Raw genomic sequence first — 20,010 nt, 5'->3', positions numbered from 1 at the left:
CCCCCCCCCCCCCCCCCCCCCCCTTACTCCCTTGGCACTAGATCATACACACCTACCTAAGTATTTATCTTTCCTCTTGAAGTTCCCCACCTGTGACTCTGAGAGGATGGGCTCCGCATGAAAAAAGGTTTTCCGCTGCATGATTTATGACAGGACTTTGCAAGATTCCTAAAAGAGGAAAGGGAAACAGAGAGAAGAAGACATTTGTGACTTTTATTGGAGTCTGTGTCTTGCAGGGTGTTAGATGTCACTCAACAGCCAGCACAGGCCGAGGCATGTTGACTATCGCAGCCTCCCGAGGAATTATGACCCAGGAATGCCAACTTTGGAGCACTACCCAAAATTATTTTGTAGTGCTACGAGGGCCCTTGAATAGTTCTTTGTCTGAGCAGGCGCGCGCACGCGAGAGACAGAGCAAAGGGCCCTGCTAAAGCCTTTAGCATTCACGGCTGAATGATTTTTTTGCTTGCCAAACTGTAAGGGATCCAGGCAAAAAGGAAAGAGATAACAGACACACAGCAGCTCTGCCCCAAAGGGATTCAATCCTAAAGGCTTGCCAGTCAACATCGTGACCAGATGCCTCATTAAAAGCTGTGTAACTGATACACTTGCAAGTCTTACAGTAGGTGAAATGCACGCTCACCTGCCATCCACACATCTCACATACCTCAACACATGTACGCCCAGAGCAACTGATGATGTACAGATGCCATACCTGAGGTGAAAATGCATCCAGTGTATGAGTTATTAGGTGGATGACATGCTGTCTACATGTTAGCTATTGATGCAGATGTGTAATAAATGTACATGACATCGTCCGTGAGAGACAAATGATTGTGGTTTGTATGGCTGCCAAGGACATTTATTTTGAGCGAGGCATGCCGCAGAGAGTGGTGGGAAATTTGCCGTCAGCGTATGTATCCATCATTAATGTTGACGATGTACAGGAACTCTGCGATTACACACTAAAGTGGCCAACGGGCAGGACTGGAAAAGATATCCGTGGCTCTAATCGTGGAGGTCAATGAGTGGCACAGGAAAACTGTGTGAGGATGGGACCGGAGCTGAACAGGTGGGCGCTGTGAAATACTTTGTGAACTTCAAGGCAATTGGACGGTAGATCGTGGAAGACGAGGACTTCAAGAGCCCATATGTCCGTGTGTGAGGTTTTCTTTTGCCATGTCTGCATCTCTGCTAGTGCTACATCTGTTCTTTTTCTGGGAGTTAATAAATGTTTGCAGACTGAATCAAAGAGAAGTAATCAAACCATGTTTCAGTCAGACCTGTGCTCACCTCTCTTCTCATTGATTACAGCAAACATGACATCTTGGAACCACGAAGACAGCTTTGAATCAAGGAAATGTAGCAAGACGAGGTGCTAATTCACAAGGACAATGTCAGCCTCCAAATGAGATCCAGATAGAACCGAACACTTCTGGGGGAATCAAAGAGCTGTTGTCAGTGTGTCTAAACAATACCGGCCTTCATCTCTTCTCACTTGACACGATCGCGCCAGTAAACGAAAGGGTTTTTCTTTCTTTTTCAGGGAGGTGGGGCAGTGCTGTGTTTGGGTTGATTGTCTTCAAGGGCCGATGAGCAGTCCTCCCACAGCTGAGTCATGACTCAGCTGTCATGTCAGGGGGACCTGTCTCCACAAAACTCGATCTTTAAGGGATGCAAACAAGTTAATGGCACTTGCGCACCTTCAGAGAAGATGAATGCGAGCGTGGTTGCTGTGCCCCGCAGGAATTTCAGAAGTAATGATTATGTGTGTAGTTCTCTGCACAGACCTCCCACTCCTGAGTGCTACAGGGGTGATTCACGAGCAAACACAAATGCAATCGTGATCAGCTTCCAGGAGAGGCAAGTCTGAGCATGGAAAAGGACATGCAAACACTGGTTTGGTGGGTACTATTAGCTTTGAAGTGGGAACATGACACTGCGGATCTAAGGAAATGCTTTATCCTATAAGGAGGGATGCAAAAGATGTCACTGTTGGACATTTTTGTCTTTGTCTCTTCTACGTAGAAATCTTGAAATCCGCCATTCACTTTCTCACCGTTCTGCATCACATCACAGACCCCGAGGTAGAGATGAAGCTCATTTTTTGACAGGTTTAATACACATTTCCAACCTTATAGCGAAAGCGAATTGTGACCTTCTGTCTTTGGAGACAACACTGAGTTTATCGCGTTCAGACTTTTATAAAGGCGTCTCCTCATTTCCTTTTCCACTCTTTTAGCCTGAGTGCAGTTCAAAGTCAGAGGGCTGATCTTTATCTTCGAAGACAGAAAATTGGACTTTCATTGTCTCAAAAATGGACGTATAGGTTGAGATATAAGCCTTTTGGAAGTAAACCAGTGTTCATTAAAAGTATTAGATGAGCCAAACGGAGTATATTAAAGTGTTTTTTAAGCCACACTTCTTTCACTTTGTCACCCACTCCAATTTGTAAAATCTGCAGACTCGGCACAAAAGACGGATCTTTTGGACTGCTTATACACTTTATATCCTGTACAAGGCATTGGGTTGAAACTCATGGCATTACAGAGAGGGCGACGATAGAATATCGAGTAGGATTCGTGTACCAGCTGTTTGCCAAAGCTGCGGTTTGTTTGTGGGTCGATGCAACATCCAGCTTTTGTCTTTGCAAATGTCACATTTGAATAACACAATTGACGAAACGTTTGCAAAACTGAATCTTAACCTGTGTATTTCTCTTTCTTTCCAGATGGTTCTGGACAGAAAATGGACCCAGTGAGGAATACTGGATAAAGAACAGCCGCCTTTCATCCATTTATCTACAGCTGAAGCTTTGTCCGCCAAACTAAAACAGTTTTTTACAAACTGGGTGAACAAGCACAGCTATCAAATCTTTTCTACAAGCAGCAAAACAAACAAAAAGAAAATCCAAATGGCACAGCTGCCAACCACATAATTACTGCACTCATGACACATTCTTAGCTCCAGTGTGCTGATGCATTTCAGTATTAATCAAAACTACCACCAGAAGATATAAGAACTATCCTTCTCAATTGTGGTTTTGTGGATAAACAAAACAGCGGAATTGATTATCCTGCCTTCAGAGGCTAAGTCTGGCTTTAATGTATAAGAAATAACATAGAACACCAGAATAAAGCAACTTTAATTGAATAGATTGGAGCGCTGAATACAAAGCAGTCTCTGGAATGACCTTTCCAGAGTGAAATGTTATTCCTCACATGCACCTAACAGCAGGAAGCTGCCATATACACAGTTCCCCCTCACGTCACTGTGGAGTTATGAACTCCAAGATAAAGGGCAGATCCTTTTCTCCGAAAGAAAAATAATCTGCGAGCTGGAGATTGGGACGCAGACGAAAAGCATGTTTTGGTGACCAAAATAGCAGAGGAGGAAGAGCAACGTCTGGGAAAGAAGAAGAAGGAGTATTAGAGAAATGCAAATAGAGAAGACTGGACTGTTTCTCAGCCCTGTTTGCCAGAATTCCAACAGAGCACAACAAACTTGTGCAATTTTCGTGGCAGTTGTCCATGGGAACTCGTCCAAGGCACCTCTGAGCTTGACCCTCCTGGGAGGTCCTGTTAGTTCGAGAATAATACTTCATGAAGACCAAAGTGAGAGCGCAGTTTTTCCGTCAAATTCTGGCTGACTACAGGATAACATGTGGAAGGATTATTGCTGAAAGGGGAGCCACGACCGGAAGCAGAAACTTGGAAAGCTGAGCTACTCCTTTCCTTGTCCTTTTTTGTCTGTTTTCTTGTATTTGCAAACATATCCACTGTCTGCCAGTGAGGACTAAAACTTCCATCTTCCAACTGCACCGACAGTTTCCTCTTATCGGGAGAGAAGATTGAGCTGACTGGAACGAAACACTCACACATCCCCCTGTCGAGGGCTTTTGTTTCCGCTGCAAGCAGAAGCATTTTACTTTGAGTGGCGATGGAAATGGAGAAGGGACATACGTCTATCAGGAGGGGAGTGAGCTGGAGTCCAGGAGGACTGAGGAAACCTCTCCAGGCAACCGACAACACGCACACTCCTGGGACGGAGTGCAATGCATCATGGGAGACGGCAGGATTCAACAAAGAACAGATGAGCCGGAAAACAAGTAAGTGTTTGTTTATCTGGCATTTGCTGTCCTTATTTGGGGAGCCCGAGCAGCAGCAAGAAAGGGTATTGCTTCCCTGTTACTTCATAACACAGAAATGTAGTTGCAAATACGTTTGCAGATGGTTGTTTGGAGCGCTGCCGTAATGCTACAGTGAGGCTTTAGCCCTGCCTCCACAGTGCAACTTGACACAGTGAAGCTCTCTATGAAACATCTGTTTCCATGCCTTGAAAATGCAAGCTGCCCCAGCAGCAATGGAAATGCAATCATGCATCATTGCTAAAAGCCGGTCTGAATATACAACACAGCCACTGACAGTATCGGGCTAACCTGTGGCAAAAGCTGTTCGGAAACTTCTTCAGACTTTTCTTTTTACTTTCACAGCTGTCAACCCCCAGCAAGTAAGAAAAAACACGAGCTCACGCTCTATAACACCAACAACATTCTGTTGTTAAATGGAGAAATGGTAAAAACACTGAAACAACACTTAGCCGGAAGGCTGGATAATTACCTCTGTGCTGCGACAAGTCTGTCAGATGCAGTTTTCAAAGACAGTAAAATACATTGTGCTGTGAAGAAGTTTAACAGGAAGGTCATGGCAATCAGATAACTGTCCCCGATATAGATCTATAGCCTCTGCACCTCCAACACTGTTCCCATCACTCATTACTCACTAATTAGTTTCCTCAAATGGAGCACGGACCACCAAAAACAACACAGAGGCACAGTTAATAGTGGACTACACCTCTGCAGAGACTTTCCATAACACACAGAAGTAATAGTATAGGCAGTAGAGCTTGGTCTTTTATTCCCCCCACGGGATCCACTAAGAGTCTGAGTCACATTCAGTCGGGGAAGATCCCAGGACCCCTGTTAATCCTCGTCTTTCCATACCGCTTCACACATTACCCACGGGGGCCGGTGCTGTCATCCCACTCACCCCACAGCCATCACCCGGAAAAAGATAACATCCGACAGGGTAATCTGACCTTTGATACACAAATGCGGGTTGGCCCCCTGATTTAAATCCTCCGGCTGTGGGGGCAGTTTGCCGTTTGCTCTCACCCACGCAGTGATGAGGGGCTGGGCCAGAGAGCAGAGGGATGAGTTATAGGAGAAGGTGTGGGTGGGGGGCTCAAAGAGATGCGGAGGCTCTTGCATCATTGCCGAGGGCTGAGTTTTGTCTCTGCTGGAGGACAGGAAATTCCTATGTTGACCTTGCAGGTTGGAGCTTAGGGCCCCGGAGGGTTCAGGGAGGGCAGACACTCGGTTGGGGAGAGAGTGCACGATAAAGACACACTTACATGTCGGTATCCAGACAGACATGGAGGGCAGCAGAGGTCAGGTGCTGGATCTCTGGAGTCTCAGTGATCTAATCCATAGACACATTTTTTATCGCCGGTATCCCTTTCCACTTCAAAGACTGCAACAAGGGTCAGACACTTCCCTGCCATCACAGGACATTAGACAGAGATAAGCTGCTCAATGCTCGCCATTGATTGGATACTTCTCCAGAACTGTCAAAACAAAGTGCAGTCTATGTGCAACTGCTAAAACATCAATACCTTCGCAAGAGAAGCCCTGAGCTCTTTTCTCAGAGGCATGTCTCTGTTTTTATAATTAGTAGGAAACCCTGGAGGAGGGGGGGGTGATTTGAAAAAGTGAAACAGAGCTGGAGGCTGAATGACAGACAGCACAGCCTCCAGCTACACGGACCACCTCCCTCCCTGTCTGCCCGTCTGTGTGCCGGAGCGCGGAGGAAGAGAAATCCGACCCCGTGTCTCGCTACAGAAAGGGGGTGTGAAGCTATCAGACGCAGTTCAAATGAAAACTCTTGTGGACATACAAGAAAACAGCGGAGCTCTGAATTTGAACATGAAAAAGGTAAGGGATCAGGCACTAAATTGGATCCAGCCAGATAAATTAAACTTTCGGTTAACTTCGGGATATTTTACAGAAACCTGAGGAACAACTTGTGATTGGCTGCCTTGTCAAGAAATATGACTTATTGTGAGAAGCAGCGTGTTGTTTTTGTAACGGAAGGCTTCTGCTATAAACTTTAGGGGACTTTTTCCCCTCATAAATCAAAAAGTTATAACCGAAGTCCTTTGAGATTTTTTCTGTGTAATCTGCTCCTTATGACATCTGTAATATAAGCTGTAATATAAAAAGAACATTAGATTTATCTCCGTTTATTGATTAAATATTAACATATTCATTAGTTTACATATTACTGGAAAGTGGTTGGTGTCATTTAATCAGATAATAATCAACGTTTTTTACACATTACTATCAAATTCACTGTAAGACATGAAACAAAAACTCCACTATTACTTTTTTTTCATGATTTGAATCACCTGCATGCACTACTCGATGACCAGTCTGGCTCCCACTAGAGGTAGATGTTCACAGTGAGGGGACAGTTCATTTCAAGCCTCACTGCTCTGACTCTGGTGTATCCAGGTGGCCCCTGGATTATAAAAAGTGAAATTGGCTAATAAAAAATGGGACGTGTGGTGGTATCCCCACCCATGATAAAAGGCGCTGAGTATACAGTGAGTACCTGTGTGGTAGCTTCTCTGCTGCAGCCTATAAAGGAAGGTGATTTATGCTCATGCCAATAGCTGTGAGAGGACCGCTTGTTTAAAAGGTTGTGTGATCACGCTTTTATCCTTATTATATTGCTGACACAAATACGTAAGGTGGTTGATATATCTCCCTCTAATAGTGTCACGTTCTCTTTTCATCTGTCAGTGTCAAGTTGAGGGATTTACCATAGTTTAAGCTGACATTGATGTATGGCATTGCAGACATAACCACCGTCACCATCAAAGGGTGTCATTTTGTGCATCTAAATGCACTGCAAATGTTTATCATCCAAACTGCCCCTATAGTTCCTCTTTGTATATTCAATTATAATATAATAAACGTCTGCTATTGAACTTTAGATAGGTTAAAAGGAACTCATGGGTTACATACAAAGAGTTAATTCAATTACCGTGAGGGCAGACTGAAAGTCTGTAAAAATCAATGACAGACGCATATTATTCCTTTTTGCTGGGGGACGGATCATGTTAGCTTCATTCTCTGTGCCAGGAAAAACTGCACGCAGAATTTGCTCTATATAGGAAAGCTTTACAAGTGATTGATTTACACATAATTATTGTGATTGGCACATAATTAGATCAAATAATGTAGCTGTCTGGATCCGTCACTTCATTAAATGAAGAGAGAGTCTATGGCTGTGACAGTGAGACGTTGAATATCTCCCACCAGTCAGAGTTACATAAATTAAGACGAATAATGGGTGTCACCAACACCAGTTATTTTCCTTTAAAATGTCCATCAGAGAATCTATAACTGAAGGTTTTTATTCTGAAATGCAGCTTTGATTTTCCTCTGGTGAGCTTTGAAGCGTGATGTAGTCACTATACTTTAGATGGGAACACTTGATTGTATCGTGTGTTTATAGACAGCAGTCGAAAGATGTCATTTTTGGGAGCCGTAGATTGTAAAAATGGTCTATTAAGGGTTTGTGCAGCAGTATTGCACAAATTAACTACAGAGAGAAACCAAAGGCATGTTGGAAGCTCAGACAGGGAGTTTTCTCAGCGGTGGAGGAATGCTCAGGGAGGGACTACTGCAGATGGCAGAGGAAATAGCTCCGCTGCCTGCTGGAGCTCTTAAGCTTCAAAAACAAACTGTCAATTTGAACACAGCTATATGTTTTCAAGGCAATCGGCAAACCTGCAACATCAGTGTAAGACATGATTAACAGCAACTTCTTTAGTACTGAGGGACACACTGACGTAAATCTTTTCATTAACTTTAGTCAACAGGCTTATCAAAATGTTTCCTTTGCCTACGTCTGTTCTTTGTCTACAGCTCCACTCTGCTGAGTCAAGTGTCCACAAAGCCGTATTTTTCTCGCTGGATTGGTTACAATCAAAAGGACTGTAAAGAGCAATCAAAACCATATGGTGCAGAAACAATTATGTGGGTTTTTAAAGAGAATATTTAATCTCAGACTTGTTGAAAATTTGTCCTTGCTGGTTCTCTATTTGTACATAAAAGCGGTTTGGTGAGTTTTAATTAGATGTTGAGGGAGTTGTCTTAGTTTGAACACGGAACAGTACATGCAGTACATTGCAAGTCTCCCAAATATAGGGTCCCTTTTATCATTAATCAAACATCTCTGTTATGAAAAAAAAGACAAAATTCCACATGTGTTGTCTCTCATTGATCAGGCTGTTCACTGTCTCTTTCACTCCAGATCTGACCAGGAGCGCCAGTTTGTCGGAGAAGGAGCTGAAGGAGGCTCGTGTCAGAAGTCACATCATCGCTGCTCAGCTCACCGTCCCTTCCAACTCCAGCTCCAGAGGCGTGCAGCTCTTCAACCGGCGCAAACAGAGGGTCAGCGCCTTCACGCTCGAAAGCTGTGGAGAGGGGTCAGGGGGGGACAGAGCTGAGAATGTGAAAACGGACCCTTCATCTAACAAACTAACATGGGCAGAGAGGAGCACTGAGGAAAAGGATAGAGACTTGAACTTTAAGAATAGCGCAACCAAGCCCCTCTTGTCACCCCCTGGGAGGGTACATTCAGTAGGTGATATCATGGAGGAACCAGGTAAGGATTTCCACAAGGGAGACGACATGGAGGACATTGTTATCCAAGAGAGACATTTCCTCCCTGTCAAGGAGGAGCAGGAGGAAGAGGAAGAGGCAAGAGATAAAATCCATGAGGACAAAATCAAGGATGAGATTCCCCCTGGAAGTAATAATACTGATCCAGTTCTGATGGGACATGATGAAGGGGAGGCAGAGACACATGGGGGTCACACAGGGCCAGCTCCCCCCGGAAAGCTTCATAATGGCTGCCAGAGTTCCTCTGGAACTGAGAGGGTGTCTGTGCCCACATCAAAGCAGACAAGCACCATCGCCAATCGAACTGCCAGGCCCTTTTTCTCGCCGCTGACAGTGCAGTCCCCAGAGGCGGTCAGCCCTGTCATGGGAATTCCCCCTCCTCCTTCCTATGCCACTCCTCCACTCCCTACTTTCTCTGCCCCTCAACCATTGGCGTTCTCACCTCCACCTCCGCCTCCTTCATATCCCACACCTCCTCTACCGGCCTTTACAAACCAACCTCCGCAGACCTACTACTCCAGTCCACCTCCGATGTCTCCCGTTATGTCTCCTTCCTTCAATACACCACCCCATTTCCCTGTGTCTTCTGTGACTCAGTACCCACCTATGCCCCATTATGGCCCTCCCCCAGCCCCAAAGCCTTCCACCTTCGTTCCTCAGCCTGCTGGAGAGAGGAAGCCGATAACACAAATCAAAACAGGAATACTTGAGGAGGGTGCTGCTAGAAGGGGAAATAGGAAGTCAATGTTCACATTCAAAGAGAAGACAGTGATAGCTCCGAACCCTGAGCTGCTCTCTCTGGTGCAAGGGGTGGATGACAGGAAGAAACATGGACATAGATCTGTGCCTGAGCCAGCGTCCGAGGAAGAGTTGCTGGCGCTGGGGGCAGAGGCCTCCAACTTCCTCGCCAATGAAGAGGACAGGGCCGAGGAGGCAAGAGCTCCAGAGTGGGCTTCCTGCCTCAAGACCTCCAGGACCCGTCCAAGGGCAGAGCACAGGCCAGAGCAGACCCTCACCAATGTATCAGGAAAGGGGGCTGAGCTGTTTGTCAAGCGTCAGTCCAGGATGGAGAAATACGTTGTTGAGAAGCAAAATGCAGGACAAATTAGGTCTCCTTCTCCCGCGATGTCTCTGCCACCATCTTGGGTGTTCCCATCAAACATGCCCGGCAGGGTCAAGGCCATTGCTAAAAACTCTGACATGAGTGCTCAGCTTTCAGAAAACCTGAAGGCCCAACAAGCAGTCAAGCAAAAACCGAGGCAAAAAGCTGCAGCACCAGAGCCAATTCCAGAGCCCCCTCCTTTGGAAAATGGTTGCACCCAGATAGAGATGGACCTGTCGAGGCACCGGCCCTACCATATTTCCTCTTCCCTCTTCATCCTTAACCCAGTCAAGGACCCCATTAGTACCCTACCCAGAGGAGCACCACAGTCCAAGAACCTGATGTCTTCCCAGTCTTTCTCTAGAAAGGCTTCTTTACCTAATAACCCTCCTTCTCACAGTGCCCAGTGTATGTCTCCACAGCTGCCTCTCAGCCCCACAAGAGGAGGAGCAGAATATCGGCCAGATCCAGCCTATGGGGAGCCGAGGATCAGCTCTCCTATGGCGGCCTTTTCTCCGGAGCGAGTGTCCTCTCCTCGGTCATCGGGGCTCCAGGCGCCAAGGCCCACGTTTTCTGCCAAGAAGGCAGGGATTGCGCCACAGGTGTGGAGACCCTCTCTGTACCATTTTTAGAAAATGTGTTTAAATCTGATGGTTGGAAAACTAAACGTTTTTAGTATAGGGCTACATTTGACAGGTTTCTGCACTCTTTTGCTCAACTCGTGCCTTCTTCTAGTGCTATCTCTTGTATTGTAGGTTTTAAATGGTGTGGAAAATTTGTATGTGTATCACGTGTGTCAGAAAGCAAATTGATTGTGTAAGAAACGCAATAATAATTGCAGTAAGGCCGAGACCTTGTCTGTTCCTGACAAAATTATCAAAGTGATTACACCTTAATTCTTCAGTGAATCTCTAATTATATTTTCTCGACAGTAGGAAACAAATAAACAGCAGTAATTACTATAGTTAAAATTAAAATGTGCCTTAATGTAATCAGATAAATTCCATACCCAAAGCTGCTAAGCACGTTAGCCCTAAAATACATCCAGTTTCGGTAAGTTTTAAAATATGATGAGAAACAACCTCACACTTTTTCCACTTTGTCTCCCAATTCTGTGGGCACCAGGGGATGCTGCTCCACAAAGCACTTTAACAGACTGATTATGATCTATGATTTGCAATTTAATGCTGCTCACTGACATGAAAGTTGCAGCGACAGAACTCCTTTTATGTCTTTATGTCTTCAGGGTAATTTACTCTGCTTTCCAGCGTTTTCTACATAAATATACGTTGTGTACTTAGATTCTTTGATGTTTCAAACTACGGGCTGCATACTAATTTGCATCACGGACTTACATATGTATTCTTTTCGTGACTTAAAGCAGTGATTCCAGAGGTGTTTTTTCACAGGACATCATAAATCACTGTTGTTTTAGAATGCAGGGGTTTATGTTTGTTGAATTTCATAAACTTTGATTCACTGCTCTCTTCTGCTGTTATCCTGTCTGTGATGACTGATTTTTTTTGTGTGTTAGAGTCTTTCCTTCTGTGATTAAAACTTTATGCTAACTCTCTGCTGTGACCTCTTCCTCCTTTTTCTCATTTCCTGACTTCACTGGCATCTTTTGACTATTAGTTTAACTCTTTGGTGTTTGTTATTTCACTTTCCTGCCTTTCTTTCAATCACTGCAATCACCACAACACACTAATAAATGCCTCCGTTTAATAGATCATTTTACAGATCTATTTTGAAACATAGTAAGTGACATTTATATTTAAATGGATATTTCAGCTTGCCATAGCAACATATTTCACACTTTAACAAGAATTTTAGTTATGTGCGCTCGAGTTAAGACCTGCCCCTTGTTCATGTTTGTCGTCAGGCAAATGGTTTGACCCTTGACCTTTATGCTGTTACAGATGCCCTGAACTTTTGAGATGTGACCGGTAACATTAATCTTAAAAGACCATAAATTCTCAGGTCACTGAGCCTAGCAGTTCAGTCTGTAATGCCAAAGACTATTATTATCACCAGTGGAGATAGTTGTCTCTTAATTTTTATATGCATAAGATGGAATGCTGCTCTTGCTTTAGTCGAGTAACTTCATATCCCCGTAAAGGTTAGCCACCTCAGGACGGCCAGATGACAGTAACCTGAGAGAGACACTAAGGGCCGGGCCTATGTGTGCTGGCAGCCAGGAGAAAGGAATACACAGAGATGACCTAAATGCTACTAGGGCTTAGACGTAACACATAGATACTATGTCATCAAAACAAATTCACTTAGTATAATTAAAATGTGTCCTATTGAATAGGCTTAGCGTCTGTTTCACTGTAAAATGTTGGTCTTTTGTATTTTTATGCAGAACAAAACATCTTGTCATTGGAAAATCAAAACCTTAGAATTAACCTAATGAGGACATTTATTTATTATACATTATACTAACATTTCTATTTTCTAAGCTGTACTTTTAATGTATGTTTCCAAGAGTCTAAAATACATTATTTGTCAACAGACACCAAAAGAGTCCTTCCCAGTTGAAACCCCCAGTGAGACTCCCACGCCAACCAGGACGCCCAGCCTCACCAGACGTTTCAGCAGCCCAGAGGGCCCCGTCACTGGGACCTGGACTCCCAGCCTCCAAACCAATCGGCCCTCCACCACCATCTTTAGCCGCTCAGTTACTTCCCCTGTATCCTCTCCCAGGGGTACAAGATGCCAATCCCCTATGGCCGGTCAGAATATCCAGTTATCCACGGTTACCTCCACTACAACATCCAGACCCTCTCAAACATCTACAGCCACCTCTCCACGCTCTCCTCCTTGGGGTTCAAGATGCCAGTCCCCAATGGTAACCGATCTTACCCAGTCCTCCACTGTCACCTCCATGTCTGCATCCAGACCCTCCCAACCATCTACAGCCACATCTCCACGCTCTCCTCCTTGGGGATCAAGATGCCAGTCCCCTATGGTGAGCCGAAATATCCTGTCTTCCACCATTTCCTTTGTTCCTACTTCCAGACCAACCCAAATATCTACAGCCACATCTCCTGTCTCTCCTCCTTGGGGCTCTCGTTCCCAGTCTCCTGCACTCTCTCAGACCAGTTTATCCTTCCAGGCCACTAAACCTCTGTACACATCCTCTGCCACCTCTCCCGTTCCCCCGCCCAAAGACAGTCGCTGCTTGTCCCCCATTGTTAATAACCCAGACTCTAAAGCCAACCACCGCCTCCTGGCTAAGAACATCATCAATGCAGCCAAACGTAAAAACAGCCCCTCCCCTGGAGCACTGAGCAGTCACAGCCTCCCCATCTCACCTCTGGGAAATTCCCACCATGGCTACGACTGTCACAAACCACCCATCAGCCCCTTCCAGTCGCGGGCATTTGGCGCCCAGTCCCCGACATTCACCAGCCCTCCTCCAACCCCAACGCAGAGGATCTGCTCCCCTGTGAGGCTCTACAACACTCGCTCCCTCACCGACTCTGATGCCTCTGTTGAGTCGGAAGACTCGGGCCTCCGGTCGCCTGGCTTGCACTCCTACAACACCTGTCCCCGCGGCTGGGGCGGTAGCCTGAGGGTGAAGAGAAGCACCGTCTCCACTGACCTGTGAGGGCGTGACAAGAAGGCCATCACAGCATGATTTCAGTTTGAATAGACTTCTGGGGCATTGGATCAACCAAAGAGTTTCTGATTGCATTTCATCAGACTAAGAGAAGATGCCTTTCTGTAACTTTGAAAACTGATCCTGGACAATGGTAAATGTTGTATCAAGGTAGTAATAGTATTTTATGTGACTCACATTCATAGTAAGGACTGACAAGAACAAGCTTTTACATAACGCAGTTGCTGTGGCTTGTACGCTTTCTTAATACCAAAAACACTCAAAATGCAGTAACCAAAGTTATTAGAATTCACTTCAGTTATGTTATACTTTCTACACCTGCACAACAAACATACACTCATAGCCATTGTTCAAGTTAAATGGTGTTTTATCAGTTTTTAATGTTATCAATGAATAATAATTATGTTTGCTGGTCTGATGCAAGTCAACATGGGAAGATACTTTAAAAGTAGGGTATAGAAAAGGACATATTGAATGAGTAATGTGTAAATATGTAGCTCATTGGACTGTGCAGTACTTTGTTTAAGGCATTCTCATTGCATTAGTAAAGGATGAAATCTAACGATACAGTAAATAATGAGTTTCCATCATTTTTCCATGACAAAAACACAGTGGTAGGTGGGACACATGCTCATTATCACATTATCATACAGGGACACAGTATTCACCACAGTTTATTATCCATTTTATTCAATTGGAAATAAATCATGTGTATAATTATATCAGTGCAATAATCAAAAACAATAAACAGCGTTTGTTATGTATGTTATATGTTGCTTTATGTACTGCATTTGCTAAAATGAATGTGAGCTGTACAGACAGACAGACAGAGAATGACGAGAGGATGAAGAGATGATTAGTTAAGTGGAGGTTCGGTGAGGCATTGACGCACCAGTTCAATCAAAACACTGTTTCCATGATTCAGGAGATTTCAAAGGGTTTAAACATTGCTGGAGAACAATTCAATGGACAAATATTAGCTGTCAACGTGCAAATGTAATGAAATATTGATTGTAATATTCATATTGGAGATCGACGTTTGTATGCCTTTGTTTTTTCGCCTTTGGCAGACCGCCTGTAATGTCCTTCATGAGAGACAAATGAACATATTTTGTGCCTGTACTTGGTGTACAAAGTGGCTTGGTTGGATGAGGTCCAGGAGCAAATGCGTATGTCAGAAAAGGTACAACAAAACGTTGTTGAAAAGAAAGTTAGACGTATGTTGTAACATATTAATCTTAGTGTTTGTGGGAAAAGGATAAGAGCAATGGATTGTATTTGAAATACATACATATCTCTTTTAAATACATTCTCTTTGACTTCTGAAGTTTCTTTTTATACTTGATTTGCACTTATGTTCATTCCATTTTAACGGTTGAATTGACATTGTTTAAAACTTGATTTGCTCAAACGTGTCATTCAAAAATATAACAAGCAAATAAACAACAGTGAGAACATTCTTGCGTGATTCAATATGTTTACGTGATGGTGGCAATTATAGCTGTAAACCCGACTGCTGACTCCAAACCACAATTGGCTTTCTTTTCACACCATTCGATTCTTGCCCAGTCCTGAACCAGCACACACAACCCCCCCCCCACCACCCACTGACATGAAGGTCAAAAAGCATCAGCCCATTTCTAAATATTTACTTCTGTGTGTCTTTTGAGTGACAGGGACACCTGCTACACGGTGACCTGGCTCCTTCAGCAGGATTAAGCTTATTTCTGTCATGGATTGGTTTCAACCCGGGGCGCCTCTGGACAAACTAAACACCGCTGACATCCTCAAACACAGAAAATAATCATTGTACTTATTCATTTTGGATGGGGGGGGCGGTAAATGTTTTTTTTTCAACACAGCATTTTTTTCCTCTCATTTCAAACTGTATGATGTTTGAAAATCAATGCATGATAAAAAGTGAACTTTGAAAAATGTATTGTCTTTTTTTTGCATATATACTTCATAACACATTGGACTGAAAACTGTGGTAAATTACTGTAAGCTGAAGTAGTAATTTCCTTTTTTTAAATATACAATACAAAAATAAAACATTATTTGGAATCATGTCATGGAATGCACATCATTTCATATACAACACATTTCTCCACACATTTATACTGTTGAATTAGTCTTTTGCTTTTCTAATTAATTCATATTCTACACAAGGAGCAATTAAAGTAATTTAGGACAGCAGTAGATTTAGGACCGCAGTAATCCTGCACAGTGCCACTCACACTAGGATTCTTATTTCATCTGGTCCTTACATGACCCCGTCATGCACTTCAACCGCCCCTCCATTAAAACTTTATGGTAGTGAAATGAGTATATCTTGATGCAGTTTAGTAGTTAAAGTGAGATATTATGAATTGTCTATTTTCAGTCACTTTAATAAATACCGACACAAACTTCTTAGATGTATTTAATTACAGCATAAGGACTACCCTTTGGCTCACAAGTTAGGTACTTGCATATACTAGATCACCACATTTAAGGACGTATTTCTTTGGTTTTAACGCTAATGTCGTGCTTCACTGTCAGTGCAACCTACTACACATTCGAGGTAATAGTTAAGTGGCTGCAATGTCCCTTACAGCAACTCCTCAGGGTGAAAATAAAACTAAATGTATCACAGGTTCATAGACTGCCATCTGTAGGACTCCAGACAGAAGTTCAAATGAGGCGACACTGTTTGAACTGATTGTGTACATGCAGCTGTTTCTCAAATTAAGCATTTCATATATTCTCTTACGGTCTCTCTTTCTATTCAAGAATTCATCATAGTACTAAAATGAAGCCAAAAACTATGAAGAAAAAACATTGAAGATACAATTTCAATATATCTCCTTATCATAAGTGTCATTCCAAACATAGATTTTAACATCATAGCAGCAGGTTTGAGAGCTGGTGTTCACAAGCTGAGCAGCTTCCCTTTCACAACTCCTCTCTTTTCCTTCTTCTTTTTTTTCTTTTTTACTGTGTTGCAGAATATACATTAGTCCATAAGATAAATAATTGTATAGTAATATATTGTTATATGACTAATTTGCTGTGGACGGGAACATTAACAACACGTTGGTCTGTGAACCGTGTAATTAAAACACTATTGTTGATTGTTTTTTTCTCTATTTTGCATTGTTTCAATCATAAAACTGCTGCACCTGCGCATCTATTAACCTGAAATATAGGGAAGTAAAGCTATAGATAACTCCTGTCCTCCTTTTGGAGACCCGTCCTCGAGACACAGGGGGGCGCTCGTGAGGGGCGGGTTTCTAGTGCAGTGGTTTCCTCTTTTGACAGCAGGGGCTTGTTTTACAGCACAAAACTACAAGGATGAAGATTTCAAGGGACGATGCGGGAACAGAGATAATCGAGGAGACGTTTAGCTGAAAGGCCATCAGCTTGATACCTGTCTCCCGGCGTGTGCGCTACGAAATCAACCCCAGGCAACTTGAATATCGACCGAACAGCCAGACGAATGTCTTTGCCATAAGTGTCCATGCATTTGTTGTTGTTAGCTGCTAATGCTAACCAGAGAAGTTGCCAGCTAGTTAGCTGGCCTAGCAATCTACTGGTCAAAGCGAGGAGAAGATAATTATTAACCGCATATGTTTGATTTACTTAACGCTGTCGTGTGACGTTAGCTGATGGAGCCAGCTAACCGTGGCTCTGGTCGATCAAGAACTGCAGCTTTGGCCACGCTTTTAAAGTACCGACCGTATTAGTCAACTACCTGACGTTGGTTAGCTTCGCAGTTAGCCACCACTATCCCTGGAAGAATGAGTAGAAAACACCATCATCTAAAAGAGTCCGAAGTCAGCTGCTGCGTGAAGTACTTCTTGTTTGGATTCAACATTTTATTCTGGGTAAGTAAATGTGAAAATGTAAAGTTTGAATGTTCTGGTAAAGTTAGCTGGACGTTAGTAACTGTTAGAGTAACCATTGGAGTTACCCGCTCCTTTAAGTTTCCAGAAAAGTATTAAATGAATTGCCACGTGTTGTTGTTGTTGATGTTGTTCTTCTGGTTTCATTGTTGTTAACGTGTCGTAACTGGCAGAACAGATTAACTTGTTTCGCTACTTAATTGTCCGAGAGGAAGTCACTAAGTTTTGTTTTGGTGAGAATAATAGTCAGGTGTAATATAATTCTTTCAAACTTTCTTGTCATAACTTTAAAATATGAATTAGTTATCAGACCACTTATTCTCAAGTCGTTCTCTTTATTGTCCTCATGCTGCAACTTTTCCTTTCATGTAACTCTGAAATAGCCTCTTTGGACAATAGTGGCGAGCAGCTAAGTCACAAATATCACAGGTGTCTTTAAATAGCCTACTTCATTGGCTCACTATAGTGTCTGATGATGGTTTGATTATCTCTGAGTGTAGCTGGTGGAGATGCACACTAACATAAGACAAACGCTGCGCTGATGTTAGTGTCTCGGTAAGTGAGGTTTGGTACCATTGTGTTATGAGAAATGACATGCATCCCATTTGTATTGTTGGGGCCACTGGCAAATTAAGCCCACGCCTCCTTCACAATGCCCCCCTCCATATTTATCCCTCCTCAGTCTGAAAAGTTCCTCTGTTCGGTCTCCTTCACCCCTCCCTCCTCACCCATCTGGTGTATCATGGTGTCTGTGGGTGAAGGAATGGCGTGTCTGTGTGCTCCGGAGGGTCTTCCCACACACTGTTGGAAGGAAAAGGCCACACGGACCTGAATACCCCCCCTCCTCTTTTCACTTGCTCCACCACTATAGTACTCGGGCTCTGTGGGGACAGCATTGTTTCTCTCACTGACACACCCACTAACGCACAAAGACGCACGGTAATAACAAAGACTGGGGGGTGAGTCTGTGTCCCCCCCCCCCCCCCCCCCCCCCCCCCTCCGCGTCTTCTGATGGACTCATCAGGGCACATAGGATCCACATGCAACTGGATCCCCTCCTGTCGCTCCTCCTTTCGTCACCCCCTCCTCATTCCTCAACATGGGAGTATCGCACTATAATCTCTTGACATGTCTGTGTGTGTGAGAGAGAAACTGAGGTGATATGAACTGCCGAACATGTCGCAGACCAGAGGAGTTGTGTGTTTTTTTTGTTTTTTTTTAAAAGAACAATGCACAAGTTCATTTTACAATTGGCCTCACAAATGAAAGGTGCTCGAGAATTCAATTGGGCTGAGCAATCATGCAGGAAATAGGGCCGTAGTGTTGTGTCTGACTCATATTGCGTTCTTTCACACTGTTTAGACACTCGGGCCGAGCTAACAGTCCCTTGTCTGAGCTCTCTCTCTCTTTCTCTCTGAAGCAGTAGAACAAGTTCCAGCTCGCTGGCTGTTTCCGTTAATAATTGCTGGAAGATGTTCTCCTCTTGTCTGTGCGCCGCGAAACCAGATTTGACAGACAAGCTAGCGCATTGCCGAAATAGAGAGAGATGGGGTTTATTCTCCACAAATCAACCCATTTGTCTTTCCCATAGTGATCTTGTCAGGCTTGAAAATGCTGCCGAAATTGAGACAGAATGCTTATAAGACCCAAAACACAGCAGTACAAACTGTGTGAAGTTCTCCCAGCGCCTGAGCTCGCCGTTGACAGCCGATCGTTCTCACCCAAGAACAACATACCGTCTCTCGTCCTCACAATAGACACATCCGCCCAAATTAATCCGTTTTTTTTTTTTTCCCCTGCCTGAGCTGCATGCCGAACTCTTTTCGAAGCTCTGCATGCTGTAATTATGAGCTTGTTAAGCTCCAACCAAGCTGCTGAGTTGGTTGGATGCAGGTGTGTCATTAGCCCATCTTCAGCTTTAAGTGTGACTGCTCACATTAGGTTATCACATCACAGGTGGTGGACAGCTGTAAATAAGTGTGAAGGCAGTTATTTGTGGACGCGTTACTCAAGCTACATTTAGAGGTATAGACGGGGGGGTTCATGTTTCGACGTGTCGTATACGCGGTATGCATATCTGATCGCATTGGAAGAAAGCGAAAGTGTGTAGAGGGAGGCTGACATGACAAACAAATGTATTTAAATCAAAATATGAACAGGGAGGCAAACTAGTGCGGTGTTTCTGGTGAGTCATTTGTGTCTACACAACATCTGGATGTATCTGGATACAAGGTAATAGCGTTGACCAGCTTCTCTCCATTCCAGTCAGATATACTCTGGTCCTAAAACTTGTTTTTAGTAACACGCCGTTGTAATTAATCAGCCAAATTGTTTCATTGATGTTGCAGATTTTAAGCGTGAATGCAAAATGGCAGCGCCGTTGATATCATATCCCCAAAGAATGGAAAGTGGCCGGCCACGTTCAGCTTGTTAGCGAGTCAACAAAAGGGGCAGTCACACTCGAGTAGGTCTACACCCTCCCCGTGTATTTGTGATGTTGTGTCTGTCCAGGCAGCGTGCAGCTTGGTTTGTCTGCTAGGTAGTTGAGGTTAATGGGATCAGCTGGCTTAAGGAGGCATCTTCTCAAGTGTTGATAATCAATCTCTCTCTCTCTCTCTCTCTCTCTCTCTCTCTCTCTCTCTCTCTC

General features: G+C 43.9%; 2 protein-coding genes across 5 annotated transcripts in view; both read left to right on the top strand.

Moving 5' to 3' along the window:
* The window catches only part of synpo (synaptopodin), a 16,927-nt gene extending 1,023 nt beyond the window's left edge, over window positions 1-15,904 (top strand). For 2 of the 3 annotated variants that reach the window (XM_031857975.1, XM_031857976.1), the window contains exons 2-4: window positions 2,732-4,108; window positions 8,382-10,456; window positions 12,370-15,904. In XM_031857975.1, the coding sequence (XP_031713835.1) occupies window positions 3,940-4,108; window positions 8,382-10,456; window positions 12,370-13,467 (3,342 nt within the window). In that variant the 5' untranslated portion in view covers window positions 2,732-3,939 and the 3' untranslated portion in view covers window positions 13,468-15,904. Of the gene's footprint in view, window positions 1-35; window positions 1,376-2,731; window positions 4,109-8,381; window positions 10,457-12,369 lie in introns of those variants that run through there. The other variant, XM_031857978.1, reaches the window with a different exon arrangement.
* Window positions 15,905-16,767: 863 nt separating this feature from the next.
* tspan17 (tetraspanin 17) overlaps window positions 16,768-20,010 on the top strand; it is a 16,843-nt gene continuing 13,600 nt past the window's right edge. For both annotated transcript variants that reach the window (XM_031857923.1, XM_031857922.1), the window contains exon 1: window positions 16,768-17,345. In XM_031857923.1, coding sequence (XP_031713783.1) covers window positions 17,259-17,345 — 87 coding nt within the window. In that variant the 5' untranslated portion in view covers window positions 16,768-17,258. The remainder of the gene's footprint in view (window positions 17,346-20,010) is intronic.

This window comes from Anarrhichthys ocellatus, unplaced genomic scaffold, assembly GCF_004355925.1.
Source record: "Anarrhichthys ocellatus isolate YVR2014 unplaced genomic scaffold, GSC_Weel_1.0 scaffold19, whole genome shotgun sequence".
In the NCBI taxonomy this organism is placed as follows: domain Eukaryota; kingdom Metazoa; phylum Chordata; class Actinopteri; order Perciformes; family Anarhichadidae; genus Anarrhichthys; species Anarrhichthys ocellatus.
This window is presented reverse-complemented; position numbering and strand designations above follow the sequence as displayed.